The sequence below is a fragment of the Stegodyphus dumicola genome, chromosome 2, assembly GCF_044657685.1.
Source record: "Stegodyphus dumicola isolate Sdum_Otavi_A_Nest chromosome 2, ASM4465768v1".
NCBI lineage: Eukaryota > Metazoa > Arthropoda > Arachnida > Araneae > Eresidae > Stegodyphus > Stegodyphus dumicola.
The window spans coordinates 168,133,020-168,158,612 of NC_140769.1; the positions used below are offsets into that span (position 1 = coordinate 168,133,020).

The window sequence follows — 25,593 nt, forward strand, 5'->3', positions numbered from 1 at the left end:
AACATACTAATGCAGCGACTCTCTCAGCATGAAACGTTTGTTAGCTTGACTTTTACTACATGAGTCATGGAAGCAAAATTTATTCCAGAAAAAAACGTGACTTATTTTAATTGAACATTTGTTTAGGAAAGCAGTTTAATGGCTTAGGCAGCGGATTTGTTACAGTTATGCTCTTTACGAGTGTTAGACATAACAGTCTGAAAGCGATGGTATATGCAGTTGATTCTTTAATCTGGAAGTGGGGCTTTGGATAATGAATAATTTCGTGTTCTGTTCCAAATCATCAAGTACTAGAAAACTGGACATCATAAATATAACTTCTCAGATTTCTTTGATAGTTGATTATTACTATATGTATCATTTTTAAGTAGACTGATATTTTTATTATCTAGTGGAAAATTAATTTTAAAAATAAAAATCTCATGTGGACACGACATAACTTCCTTGTACGGCCTATTAAATTATAGACATTTTTTGCTGCTCTTCATTTAAACTTATTATTTCCTAGAATTTCATTAGAGATAATATTTTTCATTCAACCGATTCAGTTCTCACTTCGCGGCAAAGCAAAAATAAATAAATTCAAAACATCGTCATTAAAAACAGTAAAATACAGAAAAACCAAAAATACAAAATACAGTTAAAAACCCTTTTAAAAATAATTTTTGCAATTAAAATTAAAGTTTCTATGCAAAATTTATCAATTAATTCAGCATGCACAAGGACAACATTTTTGATGCACAAAAATTTAAAGTAAACTTTTGATCCCAAAAGGCATTGAAGTTGGAGTACCAACTGACTGAATTCACTATACTACTAAGAGTTTTAAATGTAAACAAATAGCCGACACATTAGACCTACCCACCACTTACTCTTTTAGTTTGTTGATGATTCTAGAACTATCGCATGCGGATTAACTAAAAGCATAAAAACCTTAACCGGAATATTAGTGCTTTATTCTGTCTGTATGTACCTATGTCATACAAAACAATTCATTCATATGAGTTCGAAAGAGGTCAAAATTGATATTTTCCTCGAAATAAGATACCCGAAATTATTCTCCATTACAATACTCCCTTTACTTCATACACGAAAAAAAATATATTATAAAGAATAATCTTCAAACCCTTAATATAATGTTTCCATTTAGGATTGCATCCAAAAATTGCTGCATATTTTTCTGGATTTTGGGAAAATTGAAGACATGAATTCGTTTTAGTATAATTACATAACTATTTTCTGAAATCACAATAGAAATAAATTCAATAATCAAATAATTTTTCATTCTGTGCATGCGCGTAAATGAATGTCTATGAAGGGAAATGTTTATAAAAGTATGATAAGGTTACATTTCTCTTTATGCGTGGAAGCTGTCTCCATTGAAGTTAAGTAACAAGAAGTAAAATAGACTATGGCATAGAATTCAATCAAATTACTTAAGTTCTGAACACATTATGTCTAGAAACCATGATTACTTGATTTTTAGTAGATATTTCAAAATCTCACAAAAACATCAGGATGACCGTTTGGAGGAGCATACGAAATTTGTGTCAATTACATTTGAAAATTCAAAATATTTGCAAAATGCCTGAATATTTTATAAATACATTTTCTGAGGCATCTAAAGTCGGAGCTCTGCAATGCAGGAATTGTTCCTAAAAGTCAAGAAAGTCATGTCACTTTACTCTGTTCGTGTTATCCTTTTCTCTTTGTAACTCCGAAAGATTGGAAAACTATTCTGCCGGTAGGGATTTATTCAATAGGAGATATTAGTATGGGAAAAAAGTTTAAATTCTCAGATTACTTTCTAAAAGTGCAAAATATGTTCTAATTATTGGGAAATCTTCTCTAAAATCTTATTACTTCTTTGCGATTTAATATGATTTTTTAACTTCATATGAAACTAGAATTGGAACTAATGATTAAGCCTATTAATATATTTTAGTATTACTCACATTTATCACTAAGGACTAGTCTTTATTTATTAACTGATAAATTTCGAAGAATTAAATGGCCGATGAATCTCAAAATCACTATTATAAATTACTCCTTTCATTACATTAATCAGTAAATCATGCATCTCAAAATGATTTAAAGGAATGAGTTATAAAGATTTTAAACATGTTATATTTTGTGTTTATTCTTGGAATAAAAAAAGAACAGTTAATGATAGTTGTGTTTATAGATACAGTCAAAAGAGAACATAAGAATACACACATTCGTTTTTATTCATACAATCAAAAAGAGGACATAAGAATACACACATTCGTTTTTATTCATACAATCAAAAAGAGGACATAAGAATACACACATTCGTTTTTATTCATACAATCAAAAAAGGACATACGAATACACACATTGGTTTTTATTCATACAATCAAAAGAGGACAATCACACAGCAGTGTTTATTTGTGCAACCAAAAGAGGATGTATGCATATAGCGTCCTTGCCTTCCTTGCAAATTCTGGACTTCTTAAATAAAAGAAATTTTAAAATTTTACGAGTTTTATCATCATTCTGAAGCTAATTGAAGAACTTTGGTGCAAACGTTCCAAAATTCCAATTCCTTCATAGGGTTCTTGGTTTGGTGGTGTGGCAGCATATGTCTCGTTTTCCACCATAGACCAACCATGGTGTGTGTGTGTAAACACATTGGGAATCGTAGCGCTTTAAGTTAAAGAGACACTGAGGCATTTGTTTATTTCATTAAGAATTTCATTTTTGTTTCTTTGTGTGTTGTCTTCATTTTTATTCTTTGCATTTTTCGTTTTTAGAATGTGGGAAAATGCATCCAGCTCAATTGTTTTCATTTATTATTATATTTTTTTTAATTAGGAGAATGTGGGAAAATGCATTTAGCTGACTATAGCAAGTGTAACGTCACTGAATCAGTTGTCCTTTTTTTTATTTATTTTAAAACTTAACATAGACTTTCTTGGTTAATTAAAGAGTAACTTTAGAGCATTATTACAGAAGGGAGAGACATCAGCTTTCCTGATGCGTGATGCATCTTACTTGCTGGGTGAAAAAAGCAGTCATTATCCTGTATGTTGATCCTCGTTTTGGATTATTCCACACTCAGCAAAATTATTAAATTGGAATTTAATTACCTACAGATAATTATTGCTTAATTTTCTTATACATTTCATATTTGTAATTTTGTTTTCATGTGTATAGTACAGTCCAAGATCCAGACTTCCAATATCTGGAATGATCTAAAATCCAGACCTCAAAACCACCACCACCAACTTTTCTTTTGTATCCTTCATGCATGTGAATTTTATTTTTCCCCCCCATAATAAAATATGTGGTGATTCCCGATTTTTAATTTCACTTAATAAATACCTCGTTACTGAAGAAACAATAATTTAGCATAAATTTTTGTGATCAATAATTTGGCTTTGTAGCTGCATGTCTGCTTCGCATTTATCTGAAACCAAAACATTCTACAACTATCATTGATGTTACACCTGCTAATATTTTATATCCTGGTGCCAACCTGGCAAATCATTATTTGTTATATTTTGCTTTCATCACCACGTGTTTATCAACACATGACAACATGGGTGATGACTCGTACAGCGATGTCCAAGCATTTTTTTTATATTAGTAATTTAACCCCTTAACTGCCGCGGGCGTATATATACGCCTTGCTCAGCCGATGCGTTAACTGCCCCAGGCATATATATACATCCTTCCAAACTGCTATCATTTGCTTTGCGCTGCTACACCTAAAATTATTCGCAAAGTTAACTCATCGGCTGCGCATCTGGGGCAGTTAACACATCGGCTGAGCAAGGCGTATATATACGCCCGCGGCAGTTAAGGGGTTAATAACTAAGTGTATGATAATCTTTTATGTTGACATTATGTTTGGCGATGATTACAAATTTAAAGTTAAATGTGCTAAGAAATGTTGATGAGGAAAAATTTAACATTTCTTTATGCTAAAAATAGGTTTTTTAATGATACTCATAGGCCAAAAGATTACATTTAGTGCTATTTGAATTAAGAATAACTAATTTGCTTTCCGCATTAACCCAGAACAAGTGCCAGAGCTCGTATGGCCGCATTGGGGGGGGGGCAAAATTTAGAGAAGACAAAGTTTTGGGAATTTTAGAGGAACTCCGAGCAACAAAATAAAGGGATAAAAAAAAAATTTCAAATTTAGGGAAAGCACTGGGATCCAAAATTTACATGTGACAAAAATTTAGAACTTGAGAAGATGCTTGATAGCAGTATTTAGGATTTGCTTAGTAGCAGTATATTAAGAGTCTGACTGCATCAAGCAGTATGATATCTAGCGCCGGCCTTCAATAAGCCTTAAGCATGTGGAAGATATAAACGTAAGAATAACAAATAACAAAACTAATACAATTTATGCTTAATTATCTCAGTGCAGGATAGAAGCAAGATAAAATTTAGTGGAACAACTTGTCTTTCGTCACCAATTTCATGATACATAGCCAATAATGTATAGCGGATGCTGTTAATCTAGGCTAAAATTATACTTTACTGATTCCAAAGAATTTCAGTCAATATAGCAGGTTGCGCTATTCCTTGAATTTCTGATTTGATCCAGCTTATTATTTTTTGCAGGCTGTTTTATTACAGCAATTTTATGAAAATTAAAGTTTTGAACTTTCTATTATGTCAAAAGAAGTTTTTAATTCTGGAGCTGCAACAGGATGTACAAAGCAAAAGCATGTTTCATCCATTAAACAAAGCATGTCCAACAAAAAGTGGAATTGCTGCAAAAAATGGATAAACGTATATCTGTCTCAAAATTGTGTGGGAGTATGGCATAAAAAGTCAACTGCATATGACGTAAGAAAACGGAACTTTTTGTGGATTCTGACACACCACTCACAATGAATTGCAGAAAAATCATTCGATATGCTTAAACTAAAGATCATGAAAAAGTGATGACTGAATAGGTCAGACAGTGTCGCAGCGAGAGCATGTCATTGACGGGTCCAATGCCACTGGCTCAAGCCAAAATATTTCACTAAGAAATGAACTTAAAAACTGAATGCACATATTTGACAGGTTGGTTAATCATATTTAAAAATCGCCATGGTATAAGGCAATTAAGAATTTCAGATGAAAAAGCTTCCACTGATACTGGAGCTGCTAACTATTTGCAGATGAATTCATTAATAAAGTTATCTCTAGAACAAATTTATAATGCTGATAAAACTGGTCTTTTTTGGCAATATGCACCACGAAATACCTAGGCAGCCTCTACAGAAAGGCTCCAACTGGTGTCAAAGATTCTAAAGACTAACAATTTTAGCGTGCACAAATGCTGCAGGAACGCACAAGTATAAACGTTTCGTAATCGGAAAAATATGTGACCTCGAACATTTCAAAGGAGTGAAGATTTTCCCCAATATATATATATATATAAAGAGCATGGATGACACAAGTGTTAAAATCGTTTCATACCCGAGGCTAGGCAGAATTCGGTTGGTTTTCCTGATTGTAGACAGCTGTTCAGCTCATACTTCACTTAAAGTTTTAGTGAAAGATAATGAATCCATATTATTTTTTCCTCCATATTATACATCCATCATTCAGCCTATGGATATCAAAATAGTGCATATGCTGAAATGCAAATATAAAGTAGAATTTTTAAAATCCATGTTAAATTTCTTCAATAATAGCAAGACTGTTCAAGAATTTTTTTTTTTTATTAGTTTAGCTAAAATCTGCTTTGTGGAGCATCGCAAGATCATGGGAGGATGTGTCTCCAGAAACTTTAAAAAATGCTTGGCATACTTTATAGCCAGCTACCATATTTCATGGTGAGGATGATGAATATGAAGGTTTTGCAGGTATCACAAACCAAAAGTGAAATTTTCCAATTAATGGATTTGTAAAGAAATGTGGACAGCAGCTTTTCGTTGCAATGACAATACCCCAATCATTGGTCAATTAACAGACACTGAAATCTATAGTATGGTTCTAGATCCAGAAAATACTACTACCCATAGGGAAGAAAGTGAGAGAGAGGTTATTGAAAACAAAATAATTTTGATTGACAAGGTTAGCCTGAATTCTCGACTTACAATTACAGGATTTGAACAATGGAGCTTTATAACTGAATAAGAAATTAAGTCTGTCTACAGAATTAAAGAGAAAATTTTAGTACAAAAAAGCAACTTAAACAACTTCCATTGAAAGAAATGTTTAATAAAGTAAAAAAATAAATATTAAGCTTTTCTTTTATAAATTTTGTTACCTTTAGATCATAAATGCTTCATTATTTCATAAATCACGATTTCATATTTTTAATTCCATAATTTCTACATGCCATCTTACTAGTTTTAAACTGATGATCTAATATCTGGAAAAATCCCAAATCGAAATCGCTGAAGTCCCAACGAGTCTGGATCTCAGACTTTGTGTTGTATTTGTGTTCATGCGTATGGTTATAATTTTAGTCTTTCGCATCTTAATCTATTTTTATTAATGTGGTATTCTTTATAGTAATACATATTAAGTACGTAACTTCAAAAATTGAGTTCATTATATTAAAATGCTGATTTTATATGGATCTTATTGTAAAAGTCGGCTTAACTGCTGATAATGCAGTGGCCTACACATCTTCCATTTCGGGGGTAGATCCCATGGCTGCGTTTCATTTTCCGCATTCTTTTCCTCAAGGAATTAAGAATTGCTATATTATTAGAGATTAGTACATGCAAGTAAAATTACATTTCCGTAGGGAAAAAATTATGATATGCTTCTAAAATTATTTCTGTAAATAACTTTAATTTATCATTATTGTAGGTATGTAGTGGCAGTAAAATCCAGTATATTGTCCATTTTCATGGGCAAACATATGATCCTGTGACTTTAGAAAGCAAAGCTGAAGGCCAGAGTCACCCAGTATGTGACTTTAATTTCCCACTGTGTGGGTCTTGTGTACAAATTGTTACTCTTTATAGTCGACTTCACCATCATAAATACCATTTCTTTCAACTGGGCTGTAAAAAGGTAACTATCAATATTTTCTTGAAGCTGAATATAATAGCATTTATATACAGAAATAAGTAATGCCATATTTATATATGTATTAATGATGTAGAAATAAATTTTAAACCCAAACTGTTAATATATTTTAATATCTTTCTTTCTACTTATAGTTCCATGTGCAATAAAACTTTTGTATTTAGAAAATTCTTCTTGTTTATCTCATTGATTTCATCATTTAAAAAAAAAAAACTATTTTGTCTGACTGTGTATAGACTATACAAATAAAGGCACTTGAATAAAAACTTGCTTAATATTCTTACTTTGAAATTAAAAAGTAATCTGCATTGAGATATTGTTGAAAATACCTTCAATCCAACATTTAAATGAATTGCACCACTAGCAAATGGACGAAGATTAATCATAATCTTGTCTTTCCAAAAAAAATAAATACCTCTTAAAACTTCATATGAGGTTGTTTTATAGTAGAGGAAAAGTTCATTGTCACAAAAATTAAGATAATCTGCAAAGTCCAGTCACTTCCAGAAATTGCTCTATGTATCTACCAGCAAGAAATCACCATGCAATAACTAGACAGCTTGCTGAAAAGCCTTGTAACAACCCTGGAAAAAGAATATATTGATTTATTGTTTATCGTAGATTGCAGGAAAAAGTTTGTACTCTGCGAGAAAAAGGGGGCGGTCCCTATATCTCTCGTTCTACTAGGCTAATTGACGAAACTCGTGTTTTTCATGTCTTGAAAACGCGACTTAGAATATGCATCAGATTTATATATAGCATTGTTTTAGTATATGTATTTTGAAACAAAATCAGACCTTTTTCTGAAATGACATGCAATTTTTTACTCAGATTATGCTAAACTGCCAAGTTTTGTAAAAATCGTACCAATAGTTTTTAAAAAATTAGCTCTCAAAATTTTAGCTCCTCAGTGTTAATTGAATTTGATATATATTTATTAATATAGTACAAAGTCTTTAATCCGGCTGCATGGGCGTTTTCGTGGTTTTCCCCATGTGTAACATGTATACGAGCCAGTTTCCCTTAGAAAGTCCTCCATGAAGGCATCCCTCCCCTTAGGCAGATAGCCCTAGTGTGCTTTGCCATAATTAAATACACCAACACCAACCTTTAATCCGGGCATCCATAATCCGGAATGATCTATAATCCAGACCTCAAATCTACAAACTTTATATGTTTAATGCGGGCGTCCACTATGCGTGTGCGTAAAGAGAAGAGGTACTGTTTACAGAAGAGATGTTTTAAAGGAATATACATAAATTTATTACATGTGGTGTTTTTATCATTAAATTAAGAACCTTTAATGAACTTTACTCATTTTGATCAACCAGGTGCCTTCTCAGGGTCACATGACTTCTCCTCTGACTGCCTCCACGCCAGTGTAACACAAGACGAAGAATATCTTTCGTTCTTATTTTACATACTCATGAACTCGCATTTTGAACTTTCGCCTCATGCGACGATATACTAGACGTACATCTTTGATTTCTTTTAAAACCAAGCAAATGTTTAATTGGTTATAATTTTCAGGATACTGGTTAGAACTCTTTGTAAATAGTGCCAGCTGTAAAGATAAGATCCAAGATCCATAGAAGAGAGAATTAAAGAGAAAGTATTAGCACAAAAAACGAAGCAACTTAAACAACTTACATTGAAAGAAATGTTTTATAAAGTAAATAAATAAATATTAAGCTTTATTTTTTGTAAATTTTGCTACCCTTTAGATCATAATTGCTCTTTATTTCATAAATTACGGTTTCATATTTTTAATTTTATAATTTCTGCATGCCATCTTACCAGATTTAAATTGATGATGTATAATCTGGAATCGCCGAAGTCCCAACGAGTCCGGATTAAAGGCTTTGTACTGTATCTCTTTTTTTTTTTATTAAACTTGCATTTTTCCTTCTTCTAGAATTTGAAATTTATGTTCATTCTAAATAAAATTCACCCATTTATTATGAGTTATTTTTATAAATTTTTCGAGAAAATTTTCTAATTTTAAGAAAATATTCTTCATGGCTCATATTAAAATTTTGTATTACACATGAGAAAAATCAATCATATAGTGAAATCCATTTGCCTGGGTTTAACTCCTGATATTCAGTGGTCTTATTACTCATCCACTGGTGGAACATGCATTCCTAGAAAGGATCACAATAAACATAAGCACGACCTGAATATCTTTCCAAGAGGATTCATGACTGTCTAGAAATGTAGAGATTAGATGTTTATGTCAGAATCAAATGTATATAGTGGAATAGCTTTACAAATTACAAGATAAAAAATGTATTTACTCAGACTGTGTAGATAATTTTCATATGTTATCTCTACTGCATATAATGCAATCCAAATATGTTATGGCAGTCATATAAGTAAAAGTATGTTTAGAAATTCCTGTCTTATATAGTCTTTATATCAGTTTTTGGAAGTAAAGGTAATGAAAAATAGAACATTAACTAAAATTCTGTTTTAGGAGTTGCAGTGTGAGAGGGACGAGAAAATTATATTTAGTCACTACTGTTGATTTGCTTTGTTGTATGAATAACATGTGAATTAATTTATTTTTAAACAAAATTTATATCCAAACTATTTTTCCTATGATTGTAACTGTTCATAATGTGGTGATATATCTTTTTAATATAGAAGTCTAAAGACTAATGAAATAAGAAAAGCTAAATTGTAAAATGTATGCAGCAATGGTTGTGAGTAGTTGATAGTTTCAAATAAAAAATAAATAAAGGAAAAAAAACTGTGTTGCATGTTCAGAATGTAATATATGGTGCATGGAGAATGTGGAGAATTCAAATGCAAATGCAAATGCTGATATTTAACAGTCAGAAGGGCTATTGTCTGAAAAGAATGGAGACTAATTAAACTATCACCAAATTTGGAATAATGTATCCTGAAAACCATTGATAAAATGCAGCTGTATTCACATGGACCATTAATGGCATTGCTTTATCTTAATGAATCATTCATCATTTTTGATTACTGATTCTGGAGAAATTTTTGTATTAAATTTAAGAAAAAAAGTTTCAGTGCTGTGTGGTATGTCAACATGAGCATTTCTCAGAGTAGATAATATTTCTTTTTTTGGGAAGGGGGCATTTCTGTTAAACAAGTGACACTAAGAATCAAGGGGTAGCAGGAGACTTCATGTTTCAAAAAGACAACAGTAGTAACAATAATTTTATAATAAAATTAAATGCAATTTATCTTTAGTTCCAGCATGTTATATACAGGGACATGCTAGGCTGGTAACTGTGCATTCCTGTAGGTATATTAGATATCACCAAACCTTGGTAACTGTAAAAGCTTCCACCCCAATTTTGAAGGAGAACACCCCAGGTGATAGTCCAAGGTTCCACCTGTTTTCCTCTATCATCAGTTTTTCAAAAGGATTTGGAGCTTGCCATGTATTTTGAGTGCCTTCATGTAGCACAGGCTCTATACATTTGCAAATATCTGTACCTTCTCTGGCATTCGGACTAAGGCCCTTCCATGCAGTCAGCATCACTAATCCCCTGTACTTGGGATAGCATTATGTTTTAAATATCATTCCTCAAATATCATAAAAGTTTTGTAAAATCTTTGGCTAATTAAGAAAGGTTTCTTTACATAAGTTTACATTTTCTATTCATGTGTTTCTCTTCTATGTAATTAAAAGTAGTTTGTTACTTATTTTCTATAGTAGTAATTTTTTGGCTGAAAATTATGTGTGTTAAATAAATTTATATTTTAATATAATTAATGAAAAATATTTTTATACTGTTATTAATTTTCAATCACATATATAATAATAATAATGTATAATGTATCTTTTAGTGTAATTTTCTGTGTGAAGTTGTGCATGTATATGTTTGCCTATATATATATATATATACACACACACAAATACATTCACTCTTCCATAGAAAAAGAACTGGGAATATTACGAGAAGGAGTATTTTAAGTAAGAGGGTAAAAATTCAAAATGTTTGAGTAACACTGTTGTAGTGCAGTGTTGCCTTTTGTTTATTATTTAAATGTCGTCTTCTAACTACATCTAAGCCTCTAGATCAAAGGTTTAAACTTTTATCTTTAATTATAATCTTTTTTAAATGAAAGGTAAAGCTGAAAATGTAGTTTTCTCTGATTGTAAGAAATATGGATATATTTGGTGGTTAAATATATTATCATTTCTTTTTCCACTTTGCAAAAAAAAAAAAAAAAAAAAAAAAAAAAAAAAAAAAAAAAAAAAGGTGCAATAAAAATCGCATGGAAATAGTGAACATTGCAATTGATAGTATAAAAATAATTTATGGATTGATATATGAAATATATTAAATCTTATTTCTAGTGTTAACATATTTTTCCCCACATCTTTGTTTTATATACACTGTATAAAGAATTGAGCATCACTGACTGTACATTCAGAACATTTTAAAAGAAATAGTTTTTAAATTGGAATTCTGGTATGGAAATTTAGATGCTATAATGCACCTGAAGATTTGAAAATATGCTTACAGTGTTATAAAAATTGTAAAATTTGTGAGATGCATCAATTTTTGTTTTGAAAAACATTCATAAGCTTGTGAATATTAAATTCAAATAAATTTAAAAATTTTCATAATGGTTTTACAATTTCCCCGTCTATAGGTTAAAGATGTGAAGAAAGGAGAAGAAAAAGATTCTCATGCAGTTTTAGAAGAATGCCTTCAGGACGCTGAATGGATGACACAAGTAAATATTTGTTTCTTATCGATTGTGATGTATTACTGATATGAAGTGTTTCAATCATTTATCTATAATGTTTCAGAAAATATGATGTATATTTTTAAACTCTGTTCTTTGATTGTTAGTTCTTTGATTTTGTTTGATTTCTTTAGAACTTTTGCCTAAACAAATTTCAAAAGTTAGATAAGGTCTACATTCTTCAATGGTTGCGAGTGCACGTCAATATCACAGGTAATGAGAAAGCAGATAAACTGGCAAGAGGTGCTTGAAATTTCAGCAATAATGTAAATGCACCCTTTCAGATGGAAATGCCATGACGAAATACAGATTGAAGTAACTTTTAAGTTCCAGTAAAGAACCGCCTCCGTAACATCGATAGAGATTGACTTACAACTAAATTCATTGTCAGACTTTGAACTGGCCATCACAGAATATTGAAAATTGACAACAAAGATAGGAAAACCTACAGAAACTGTGATAACTGCTCAGACCAGAACTAACAACTGCACACATTTTTAATTGTCTGGCCATCCTTACTAAATTGCTGAAAATTGGCATCTTGTTTAAGAGCCTGAACTTCTATAATTTTCATAATGATAACATTTTGCAAATTGCCAGAGCTGTCATCTTTGCCAATAGCAGTATTTGAATAGGCTTTATCATAGACATGGCAGCAACAACAACATTTTGTTTGGAGAATATTTCTTTCACATCTTTTGTAGTTTAAATACTTAGCTTCCCCTCTTAAAAGTATGAAGAATTTTAATTGCATTGCATTAATTTTACAGCTTATGATAACAAAGATTTAAGTAATTTTCTTTAGGCTTTGTTTCATGGTTAATACCTCTTTGATACACAATCTGTTTTTCCTCCCTTACATAATTTTCATGCATATGAAACAATATATTTGATGTAATAGTTCAAACCTCTTATTTTAGTATAATATCAATACTATATTATTAGTCTTATATTTTCTGCCCATTGAAAACTAAAATCATATAATGCTGGTAATTTATCATAAGTTAAACTTTCTTTATTTTAAAACTGAATTATGTAATAAAAGTAAATTTTTATGTTTGAGTAATTCAGTGACATAAAATTGCATAGTTAACTTGCATGTCTATATTTCAAATTTTGTACTGCAAACTGTCAGATATAAGCATGTTTTTCTGGCCTTGTATGAAATGGTAGCATACATTATTTTTTAAAACCTTTTTAATTCTTTGTGCGAAGTAAAGAAAGTAATCACGAAAAATTCTGGGTGTCATATTTCAATGAAAATATCCATTTTGACCGCCATCGAATGCAATTTAATGATGTTTTTGCATGACATCTATATGTAAGGACAGAATAAAGAATTCTTTTTCTCCAAATGAATTTTAAAACTGGTTTGAAATGAATTCAGAAGAGATTTTTTTCCATGGTGCCTGTATGTACATACATATGTAATTCGCATATCTCAAAAATGAATAGCCTCAGAACGTTGAAATTTTGTATATAGGACTGCTATAACATGTAGTTGTGAACCTCCTTTTTTGGTTGCAATCAGCCACACCAAAAGTATATAAATATACATATATAAACCAATAGTTCATAATAAGAAAACTACAATTTTCAAGGAACAGAAATTCAAATAAAAAACCATTGATGGAAAAAAAATATTTTTTTTGTCAGTATTTTAATTAGTATTTTCTAGAACTCCTATGCTTTAAAAGCATAAAATTCTGCTCTGTCTCTCTCTCTACATATATATATATATATATATATATAGAACTCAGTTTTTTTATTCTGGGTTAATTGCACATTTTTCGCTTTAAAAATGATTGAATAATGTTATTTTTATCTTCCGATTAAGGTTTTATGCCTTTTGTTAATCTGCACGCAATAGTTGTGGAATTATCAATAATTTGAAACTTGTTTAAATGCGGCTAAGACTAATTTTTCTTATCGTAGCACCCATATTTGTTTACATTTGAAACTTAGTGGAATAATGAAGTCTTTCTGCACCTTTCGTGTCTTTTGCTGAGTGGGACCAAAAGAAACTTTTAGTTTTGTGCACCAAAAAATCTGCCTTCTTGCCTGCTGACCAAATTGCTTGTTCTTGTGCAGAAACTCTAATTTTAATTGTAAAAACTGTTTTAACTGTATTTGGTGTTTTATGTTTTTCTATATCTTTCAACTTTTAATGAAGATATTTTGAGTTTTTATGTATTTTTGCCTTGCTGCAAAGTGAGAACTAAATTAATTGAATGAGAAATATATCTCTAATGAAATTCGAGGAAATAAAAATGTTTTGTATTAGCAGCAAATATTGTCGCCAGTCAGTCTTTGACAATGGAGAATATTTACAAGTAGTGCATGTGCATTAGCTGTTTCTTTTTTAATTGTTTAATTTCTTTTATATATCATTTTAGATTTATTATAGTATTTGAATATAACACATGGCAACAATTAGATAATTCTTCTTATGATATAATTTTTGTGCATTCTGAGTTATAAAATGAATGAGATGTAATGCTGTTAAGTGAACCTAGTGTCAGAGTGTAGCTATGATAAATAAATATAGTGAATTTTAAAAAGTGCATTTATTATGTTGTAGTTTATTCACTATTGACGTAGTAGACTTAATTCAATTCAATAAGCAATAATGAAATGCAGAAAAAAATGTGAAAAAGTTAATATTTTGTACAAGAAAGTCATGTGGTGTATACATCAGATTTTTTACTATAATCACTGTAGGAGTGTTTTTTAATGCAGTTCCATTCTTAGTCTATTTCGGAGTAAATATGTGAAAAATTGAATGATTTAGAGGTTTTAAATAACAACATTAATAAATTCTATTTATATTTAAGAATATGAAATTATTTATTTATTATTTTGTAAAGCTATTTTTTTCTCAGAAACCGTATAATCATCCAATTTATGAAAACAGATATTGGATCTCATAAAAATTCTTGATTGTCTTACTTTGTGTAAAATTAATCTTAAGAGAAATATCTAAAAAAAATAATATCTTATCGTTAAAAAATTGTTTTCATGTTGATGAGGTTCTTAGCTCAAAGGCTCTATATCAGTTCTGTAAAATCATTTTCCATGGATCCTTTTTTAATATCGCATCACCATTTTACATTTAATTGAAATAAATAGTTAATGAATAAACACTGAAACAGTTAAAATCCATTATTTTATGAAATGATTTATTTGAAAACAAAGAAAAACCAGTATTTTCTGATCATATGTTACATATATGTAAGATATTAATCCACATAAAAGTCTTTAAAGCTAATGAAATAGTTATCTATTTCTTCATGATCATAAATTAATTGAATTTTTTAAGATCAAAATTATCATCATGCCAGAGATTGTTATGTTTTTGGGTGGGAGGGGAGAAGGATATCATTACTTGAGAGAAGAATTTTCCCACTTGGTGAAGTATAATTATTGGTTTGGAAAGAAAAGAATAGTATTGACAAATATGTGAAAAAAATATTCCTAGAAAAATAGTTTGAACGCAGTGATTTTGACATGAGCTGTGAAGAGTTGAAGTTTGTAAAACTGGATAGCAGTCATTCCGTTTTAAGAGAAATGCATCCAGAACCATTAGATATTAATAGTATGTCTAGTGTGATGCCTTTGGTAAAAATGCATGAGAATATGGAGTTGGACATATCTCTGATGGCTGAATGGTCAGTGAATATTGGTAGTTTAATCTAGGGTCAAATCCCTGTAAATCCCATCCTTAGGAGTTTGAAAGCCTTTGCAGTCTTGCGCGACTTTATTTGTTGTTTGAATTTTTAGTATTATTATTTATATGATTAGATTTTAATCTTTCATGTGTTATTGTATTATTTTGTGTATTGCCTATGTATGATTATATTATTTATTGATGTGTTGTATTGTTTATTTATCATTTTTTCTTTGTATCAACATTATTTTTAAGTATTATTTTATATTTATTATTGTTGTATTAAGTTAGTTTATTTTCTTTTAAAGAGGTATTAACATAGTTTAATTATTGATGGTACATTTTAGTATTTTTATTACAGTAATTTTTGTATTTTTTCCCCCTTGCTCTCTCCAGACCTAGATATTATGTTTTTATTGTTGAATTGTATCTCCTTGTATTGTAAATTATTTATTCATATCTGTAAGCCTCATGGAATACTTTGTGGAATAGTATTCCACACGAGGAACACAAAAACTCACGTATTTGATTTTTTAATAAAAATAATCACTGTAAGCAGGCTGGCTGCATGAGTGTTTTCATAATTTTTCCCATGTGTAATATGAATAAAAGCCAATTTCCCTTAGAAAGTCCTCCACACAAGTATATCTTATCGTAGGTGAACAGCTCAGTGCAGATAATCCATGTAGTGAGGCATGGTTTTAATAAAATAATTAATGCTGTCCTGTAGAATTTGCTTTTAAATGCTCTGAAATTTCTTAACAAATTTATGCATTTTCCTAGAATTTGGCTTATGTCCTGATGTCTCCTGTATATATTCATTTAGTCACAGATCTGGAGATTTTCCAGAATAAGACAGGGTTTTGGCATTACACAGACATTCGCTAGATATATTTGCCATGTGGTCACCAAAAAATAGGATAACATTGGCAAAACAAGTCCTAGTATGTCAGTTCATTAAAATGCTGTGAATGTCAATTCTCAAAGCATTGGCTCTTTAGACAATAATACCAAGTGTGATAGATATATACAGTGATAGATTTATGAAGCAGGGATCACACCTTGCTAAAGATTTTTAAGGTCTTTTCTCTTAAGGTTCAGCACTTGTTTATTCTTTGTCTACACTTTAGGCTGCTTTTCTTGAAATACGAAAAGTAGGAACATAATAGCAATGTGCATTATCTCATAAAATCTACCTTCGAACATTTGCTGTTCCATAATGATGTGGAGTGATTGAGAGTTCACTACACATGTATTGTTTAGACATCAGATCCAAATGAAAACTGATTTATTGCAGAACATGATAATAGCTCCAATTTAATACATTCCAGGTTTTGCAACACCTGAATAAGTATTGCTGCTGATGCCCTGGAATTAATGATTATGGAGATTAAAGCTGTAATAGTACCGTATATTAATAAGGGTTTGAGAAGAAATCATGGTCAGATTTATTTGAATAAGATTTTCCTTTCAAACATTAAAAAATTTTAATGTGCTTACATTAATTTACTTTTCTTTTTTAGTCATTGTAAGATTCCCCCCCCCCCAACTTTATTTTAATGTCAACTAGCTCACATGTTAATGTGAGGTATGAAATATTTGATTAAGTTCATAAATTTTGTTTAGTTATTGAATATTTTATTCTGCAGATGTTTCAAGACATGCTGGAAATGTGGAATGCATGTGATAAGTACAGGTGACAACATGAATGTATTTTGTGACTTTAGATTCCTAACCCTGCCTCCAGTTTGACATACATAATTTTTTAAAGAGAAAGACATAAATGATGTAGTTATACAGTTAGAAATTTGTTACATATAATTGCACGTTTATCTTTTTTTTTTTTTTTTTTTTTTTTTTTTTTTTTTTTTTTTTGTTGCCAGTATGCTGCCATAAAGCCAACATTATAAAAATATATGCACAGTTTATTAATGGGCCATTGAATTTAATTTCCTTGCCATTTATCCAAAATTTTATTTAAAAAAATATTTTGAGTTTCCTATGTAAAAAATTGATTATAAATGATATACTGGCTTTCAACTATATTTAAAATACCTTTGCCTTTAATTTCTGGTTAGGAAGAATTCCCAACTCTCCTTAATTGAGGTTTGAATGCATTTTATCATGTTAATTTATGTGAAATATTTTTAGTCATAGGATTTTAATTCTTTAAAATATGACTTATGTATAATTATTTCAGTTTTATAATATTTGAAATTTTTTCTCAAGCACAGAATAAGGTATATTCATTTTATTTAAAAATATGTATGGCACTGATTAGTTGGGGCTAGCCAGATTAAAACTTTTGGGGAGGGGTTAATCTCACAATTTAATTTGTATTTATAAATAATGATATGAATGATTAAACTGTGTAGTTCATATGCTGTAAGTTTAAGAAAGTATAGGTTAGATAATAAGGAAGAATATTATTAACTGGGAGACGCTTTCATCAAAGAAAGATGCCTTTCTGTAAGCAAGTATTCCAGAATTTTTCTTATAGATTTTCCTCGAGTTCTTAATGCATTCTTCATGTACAGGGTGGTAAAATTAACTGGCAAAAGTATAAAAGCAAATAAAGGAGACCAAAATGAGCAGATTTTGTAATAGAAAGTTTGTGCAGAGATGCCATATTAAGGTGGTACAGGGGATTGATGAGCTGTGTACTGCTGGCATAGCACTGCTGGTGAGAAGTGTATTGCTGGTGTAAATAGCTGTTCCCCATATGAATTTTAAGTTATGCAAATTGAGATGTGTACACAAATATGCAGCTTTCTGCTATGCATTTTATAACTATGGGACTGCAGCTAAAACAGAGCAGCTACTCAAAGAAAATACAGAGAATGATTTCTGAGTACATTCTTTGAGTAGCTGGCCCATTTCCAACTGCAGTTATGTAGGTAAGATAAATGTTGAGAAGCTCCACATTCATTTAGCAGCCATTCAAAATTTCAATAGTTGAGTGATGATTTATGCCAGAAGAATGCTTTTGTCTACTTACTCAGCAGAGCCCTGTATCACCTTGACGTGCCATTTCTGCACACACACACACCAATACAAAATATGCTTATTTTGACCCCCTCTATATACTTCCTTTTTCCTCTGGTGTTTTTAAATCACCTTGTGCTTTAATACTTTTCATAAGACTGATAAGATCTCAAGATAAATTTAGAACTTGTTAAGATTTGTTAGTTAAATGATTTCAAGAGAAAATTCAGAAGAAAACTGAAGAAATCACTTTCAGAGATAAATCCAGTTACAGAAACATCTTTGATTGAGAAGCATAAAGTATTTTCATTTATCACATATTTTTTATAACATCTTTACAGTTTATCTGTAATAAATTAATCAACTGTCTTTTACATAGGAAACAAATAAGTAAAATTCATGTATAATTGAATAATGTGATTAAGTGTAACCTCTGCAGTTGGATTGATTTTGAAAATGTTATTATTATTTTTTATAAGGATAAAATGAAAAGAAATGTGATTTGTGTCATCACAAATTGTTTGTATAGGAAATTGCAATGACCTATTAGTAGCCTGCATATTTATTGGCTGTTAGCAGTATTTTGCAACAAACAGTTGGAACCGGTGATGGTCCTTTAGCTTAACCTTTCTGTTATGGTTTTGCAAAGTGACCTACTTACATGTGATAATGCATGATCAGAAGTGGTCAGGCTCTAGATAAAGAGAGAAGATAAAGGAAGAAGTATGTCTGTCCTCCTGTCCACTAATTCTTGGATACAGTACCTGCCAGTTCATATATACCAAAGATGTTGGAATTTGCTATCGTAATCTATCACAGGGCTGCTCTTTCTTTTATTCACACAATGTCTGATTTAAGTTTTAGAAAATTTTGGTAAAAGTTCTTACTTTTATCCAGAAAAAAAAAAAAAAGAAAAAGAAAGAAAGGAAACTAATAATTGTATTTAAGTCTCTTCAACTGTGGGGAACTGAGTATGTTTATGAAAATGTAATATGGTATATGCAATATAATATTTATGACTTTTTTAATCTTCCTATCATATATAGTTTATGAATATAATAAAGTTTATTTGAAATGATTTTTAACTATTATATTATCACATATGCTGAAAATTATAAAGTAATTTCTATTCATTATGGGTCTAATTATTTGGCTTTATCAGTCAGACCTAGAGTTTCTTCGATTGTAAGTTCTCTATCTTGTTGCATAATTATTTCCTGAATTTTGTCATGAATATTTTGTTATAAACCTAGTCTTTAATAAATAATGGAATCAAACCTATATATAGGTATTCTGTTATCTGAGCATTTAAAATTTATTTTTCTTAAATGAAAGAGTTTCTTTCCTGACTCTCATGGGTTGGCAGATTTAATTTGCATTTATTCATTCTTATTGGGAAGAAAATTGTATCATGTATTTTATCTGTGCAAACATAATATTGCTGGTAATGAATGAATGAGTTTTCTAATTTTGCTTTTTAATATTAAAAATGTTTCTTTTTTAATTTGTATGTTCATTACATTTAAAGTATTTAATTAATAAAGAAATTTTTTTTAAGATTTACAACCAGTTTACTTTATGGAAAGATGTTAGTTAAAATTGTTATTGTTATTCTCAGTTTAAATTTTCTTATAATTTGTTTTAAATGAGGAAGATGCTTTGATTTTATTTATAAAATTTATATTGCATGTTCTATATTTAAAATGTATATTTATCTACTATGATTGATAAAAATATAATTAACAAGTTAAGATAGTACATTCAGTTCAGACAAAATAAGTGAATTTAGCTAAGAAATTGGTGGTAATTTTATATGTATGCATATATACAAATGAAAAACAACGAAGCTTTTTTAATTTCAACAGAAACAGCAGTCCTGTTTTAGCTTTTTGTATTTATAAATTAAACTAGCTTTGAGTAGAAAATTTTATCTTCAATTTTTTAATAAAATATTTTAGCATGTATGCATAATCTGTACAAAAGAAGAAAAAAATGTGAACTTGAACATATTCCAGGTTTTGTATGTAGATTTAGTTGAGGCTGTCTACTATATATACTGCCTTGTTTTTAGGCGCTTATGGCTTATAATTTTGCGACAATAATCTTTTTTGAACACTTCTGTGTATACTTGCATACAGTCATATGTATAAACGTATAATATATGCTGTGTTAGTATAATTATTATTGTAAATCATTTGCTTTGTATATCTTCTGTGCCAGTAAATTTAAAATTATAGGTAAATGTTTATTTTGTAGTTTATTTTGTAATTTCTGTTTTATAATAATATCTGTACCTAGGTAACATGAACCACAAAATTAATTTTAAATTTTAATTCAAGAAATTGTACAACTGTGTTTAAATTAATGTAAATCTTAAGGAAATCTATGTTTGATTTAACAAAATTGCCACATTGTTACTTATATGATAGCTAATTTATGTCATATTAAAGGCAAAGTTAGTAATTCACTTAATAAATATTGAGTATGTTTATTAAACCTTGCAAGTGAAGTCAAATCTGTAGCATTTCAAAATGTAATATTAAAGACTATTTTTGATAAATATAAATGTTACATATCATAAAAACTGTTTTAATTCAAGTATATTCTTTCTCTTTCTGTCTGTTTTTTTAATAAGTTTTTGGATCTTGTATTTTTTACTATAAATTAACAAAAACAATACATATAAAATAAAAGTAACATATAATGATGTTTCTTACATTAAAAATAAACATAATGAAGGAAATACAAAATTATAAAAATTAAATTTAGGGCACCCTTTTTTAATATACATAATATATATCAAATTTAAATATTTTCAAATGCACTATTTGTCTTTTAAATGCTTGGAATTCTGCTAATTTTTTTGTTTCTTCCTATATCAAGTTAGCATGTAGCAAGCATAAGAATATTTTTTAAATGAAATTTAAGCAGAAATGGATAAATGAGTGGGCTGTATAGGCAGTTGACTATGGCTCCTAATATGTCAAAAAATCAATTTAAATAAGCTGTTTTCCTAGTGCAACTTTAAAAGACACCAAAGATGCCCCCTGTTAGAGACAGGAAGATGACTTCATCTGGCATTGAAATCAGAAATGAAGTTCAGTATGCTATATTTACTTTTTGTTGTTATATTCAAACCATAATATGCACATTCTAACTATAAATTTAAAAAAAGCTATATTAAATATATATCTATATTCAAAAACTACTTTTATTAGTATGAACCAAAATACTAACTACAGTCAAATCTTTGTATTTTTAACTACATATATTTGAGCAAATGTACATTATTTATTAGATTCTGTTATAACATTCTTCTTTTGTTATTTTGTTGTTTCTAATAAAATTGAAATAAAGCATTTTATAATGCAGAGAATATTTCTTATATTAATTTTAAATGTGCTTCTATATATTTGAATAATTTAAAAATAGTAATTTTAAAAAAGTATAATCTTACTAAAAGAAAGTGAAAAGGAAAATCTTAATTTTTTTTAATTGAGTGGAAAATTAAAAAATACTTTGTATTGAAAAGAATAAAGTTATACTAAAGGGCAAGTAATCAAAACATAAAGATATTATGTATTTTAATGAAATTTTCAAAACTTTAAATTTTTTTTAATCATGCATCATTTACTGTATTCAAGTACAAATGCATTTAATAGGTTTTAGTAATAAAGAATTATAAACACCTCCTCTACATTTTGGTAATCTTTTAAATCTTAAGCTCTTAAGAAAAATCTTCAGTTTAAGAAATATAGAAATATATAATATAGAAACTGATATTATAGTATAAAAAATTTCTAATAAATATTTTCAGTATTTTATATTTTATATTGCTTTTTAATGTGAGAGGAAACTGAGTAACATTTAATGAAAAGCTTTGTGGTTTGTTTTGCCTTGGTATTTGAAAGAGGAAAGAAGAAAATTTTCCCATGCTGTAAATTTCAATTATAAAAACTGGGGCATTAACACTATTTAAGTGTATAATTTTTTTAATATATTTATTTCTTATTAAACTTTTCTTTTAGTAATTGAAATTTATGTGCAGAATAATTTTAAATGATACTATTTCTCAAGCATATGCAGCAATAAGTAAGTATTATTTTGTTGCAGGTGTTTGTGCTTTGAAAAACTCATAAATTGTGTTTTTAATAGTCAGTTGATAACATTTATTTTTTTAAAAAAATTTGTTATTGTATATCCAAAAACTGCAAGGCAAATCATAATTTATTTCAGTGATAAATACTGATACAGTCAAAAGTCCTTAATTCGGACACCCATAATCCGGAATGATCTATAATCCGGACCTCAAAGCTACAAACTTTCTGCGCATGCTTCGCGTTCACGCATGCGCACAGGCGTTTACGAGAGCGCGTAAGACCCTTACGGCTGCGAATATGTTTGTGCGCGTGCGCGTTTAATGTTTAACGGAGTTATACGCTAAGCTAAAGTTATCTAATTCAGTTAATGTTGCAGATTGCGTTGTTCCTTAATCTTCGAATTGGATCCGGCTTATTATTTTTTGCAGACTGTTAGAGCAATTTTATAAAAGTAAGCTTGAACTTTCGATTATGCCAAATAGAATTTCCGATATATATTTACTACAAAGCGAAAGTATGTTTTGAAATCCGAAATCTGTTTATCAATTTCACGCTGCTCTGCGGCAGAGGTGGGGGCAGAAACGTCATTATTATATTATGATAGATTAGAAAGATTATGTCAAATAGAATTTCCGATATATATTTACTAATATGTAATTTGTATCTACAAAGCGAAAGTATGTTTTGAAATCCGAAATCTGTTTATGAATTTCACGCCGGGGATTGGAAGTTGATCTGTCAACACTATCCTTATCTTCAGAGCAGATGTTTTTATTTTATTTGGATTATAATTCCGTACTAAGTTTAGTATTTCGTCTCGATGTACTCGGTCTTTGATATGATTTAAATCAAGTTCCTCGTCATTATAATTCGCTTCCGATAGTGAAGAAAGTGACCCAGAGGTTATTGAAAACGAAAACATTCGGTATTCTCAACACAGCAATTATAGAACAGCGGAACTTTGTAACTAAACAAGAAATTATGTCTGTTTAATAGAATTAAAGAGAAAGTATTATCACATGAAACGAAGCAACTTACATTGAAGGAAATGTTTAATAAAGTAAACAAATAAATATTAAGCTTTTTCTTTTTGTAAATTTTGATACCCTTTAGATCATAATTGTTCTTTATTTCATAAATTACGGTTTCATATTTTTAATTTTGTAATTTTTGCATGCCATCTTACCAGATTTAAACTGATGATCTATAATCCGGAAAAATCGATAATCCGGAATCGCCGAAGTCCCGACGAGTCCGGATTAACGACTTTTGACTGTATATTGTACAATAAAAGTTTATGTTAAGTAGGGTAGTGTGTACAGATTTTCTTTCAGGTCATTGTTTTCAAAAAGCACAATGCTTTTTGAATTATTATTATTATTGGAAAAGAATCTCTACTATGTGGTGTTACCCAAGTTTAAAATTTTTGAAATTTTAATTTATATGTGTTCTTTATGCTATTAATTTTAACACTGATAAAAGTTTAAAAATTTAATTTTGTGAATTATATCTGTGTTTGTGTTACTCATTAATATTACGGTACAATTATTTTAATGCTTATCATGACTGTTATAGTTTAAGCTAATATAAGTTAATAAATTTCTTCAAAAAAATATTCCTTTTAAACTGTTATTTAATATAAATGCCAAATTACTTTTTTGTTATTGTTTCTGTGTTTCATTTTTTGAACAAATTTTGATTTGGTTGCCAAATTTATGTTTATTTCGTTGTATAAATTATGTATATTTCATTAGGTGTTATTGTTAAGTGTAGGCTTTTGATGTATGCTTGAGATGAAACCAAAAAAATTTATCTACTGTGATATATGCTTTAATTCTAGATATTTTAAATTCTATTTCAAGATATGAAGAATTTTTGATAATTTGCATTTCATGATTGACTGTTGTAATTTAAGTACATCAGGTTTATTTTTTGTTAGTTTGTTAAATTTATTCTGCAGTTTTATTATATTCTCTTAAACATTAATATGTATTACTAACCAATGATTTTTATTGATTTGAATATTATTTTATGTATAGTTGATCTAAGGATTCTTTGACTGTAATCTCATTTTGAGTGTGCGCGCAGAAGTAATGTAGTTTAGCTGCTCTTCTTTAGTAGCTAACAGTAAACAAACTAACAAAAAAAAAAAAAAAAAAAAGAAAAAAAAAAGAAAAGAAAGAAAATTTCATGTTTGCCTTACAAAAGAAATGCTCAAATGCTATAGTTGTAGAATCAGCATATAAAAAAAAGGTTCATAACACTCACTAGTGTTGTTTAAGTATTAAATGTCATATATAGATTTTTGGACACTTTGTAACTGTAAATTTGTATCACTATTTGTTCACTAACTTTTATACACAATTCTATCTTGATTCTTCTTTCTATATTTAAAAAAAAAATCTTTCTTTCAACTATCAGTCAGAAATATTTTTCTAATTTTTTTAATGCACATTTGTCATTAATGGTAGTTAATATTCATTGAAATTGGGCACTTAAGAAAGTTTCTGCAGCAATTTTGGATTCTTTTTTTATTCTTGCATATGAGCAATAAAAATGAAGAGGAATATTAATTGATATGTTCTTCAGCTTTTCAGTAATTTAATTAGTTAAAAATTTAAATATATTTATTCTGAAATCTGCAGCTTTTAAAATACTTTTTGAAAAAAAAATATTTAAGCATTTGTAGTTAAATTATGACCTATTTGTGCAGAAATACATAAATAAAAGTAGATAATATTGTCTTAACTGTCATATTTAAAAGCAGCCTCCATATTTTTGTTTCTGTATTTATAATTTGAATATTTATGAGATATAAAGGCATTTCATATAAAAATTAACATTTGTATTACTACTAGGTAAAAAATTTTTGTGATTATAATTCAATCAGAGGAGTAGAAAGTATGACCTTAATCATTAATGATGTTCTATATGTTTTTTTTTACATGTTTTCATCTGAAACTCATTTCTGATAAGATAATGGATATCATAATTTCAATAATTTCTAATTTTATAGTATATTTTTTTAAATATTTGTTCTCTATGTACATTTCTTAATTGAATTATACTTTTTTTTAATTATTTAAC

The 25,593-nt window shown here is 29.0% G+C and overlaps 1 protein-coding gene across 1 annotated transcript in view; it reads left to right on the forward strand.

Annotated features, from left to right (window-relative positions):
* The window catches only part of LOC118194383 (uncharacterized), a 100,237-nt gene extending 75,545 nt beyond the window's left edge, over nt 1-24,692 (forward strand). The window contains exons 9-11 of the mRNA XM_035365531.2: nt 6,796-7,002; nt 11,659-11,742; nt 17,071-24,692. Coding sequence (XP_035221422.1) covers nt 6,796-7,002; nt 11,659-11,742; nt 17,071-17,121 — 342 coding nt within the window. The 3' untranslated portion in view covers nt 17,122-24,692. The remainder of the gene's footprint in view (nt 1-6,795; nt 7,003-11,658; nt 11,743-17,070) is intronic.
* Nucleotides 24,693-25,593: the final 901 nt, after the last annotated feature.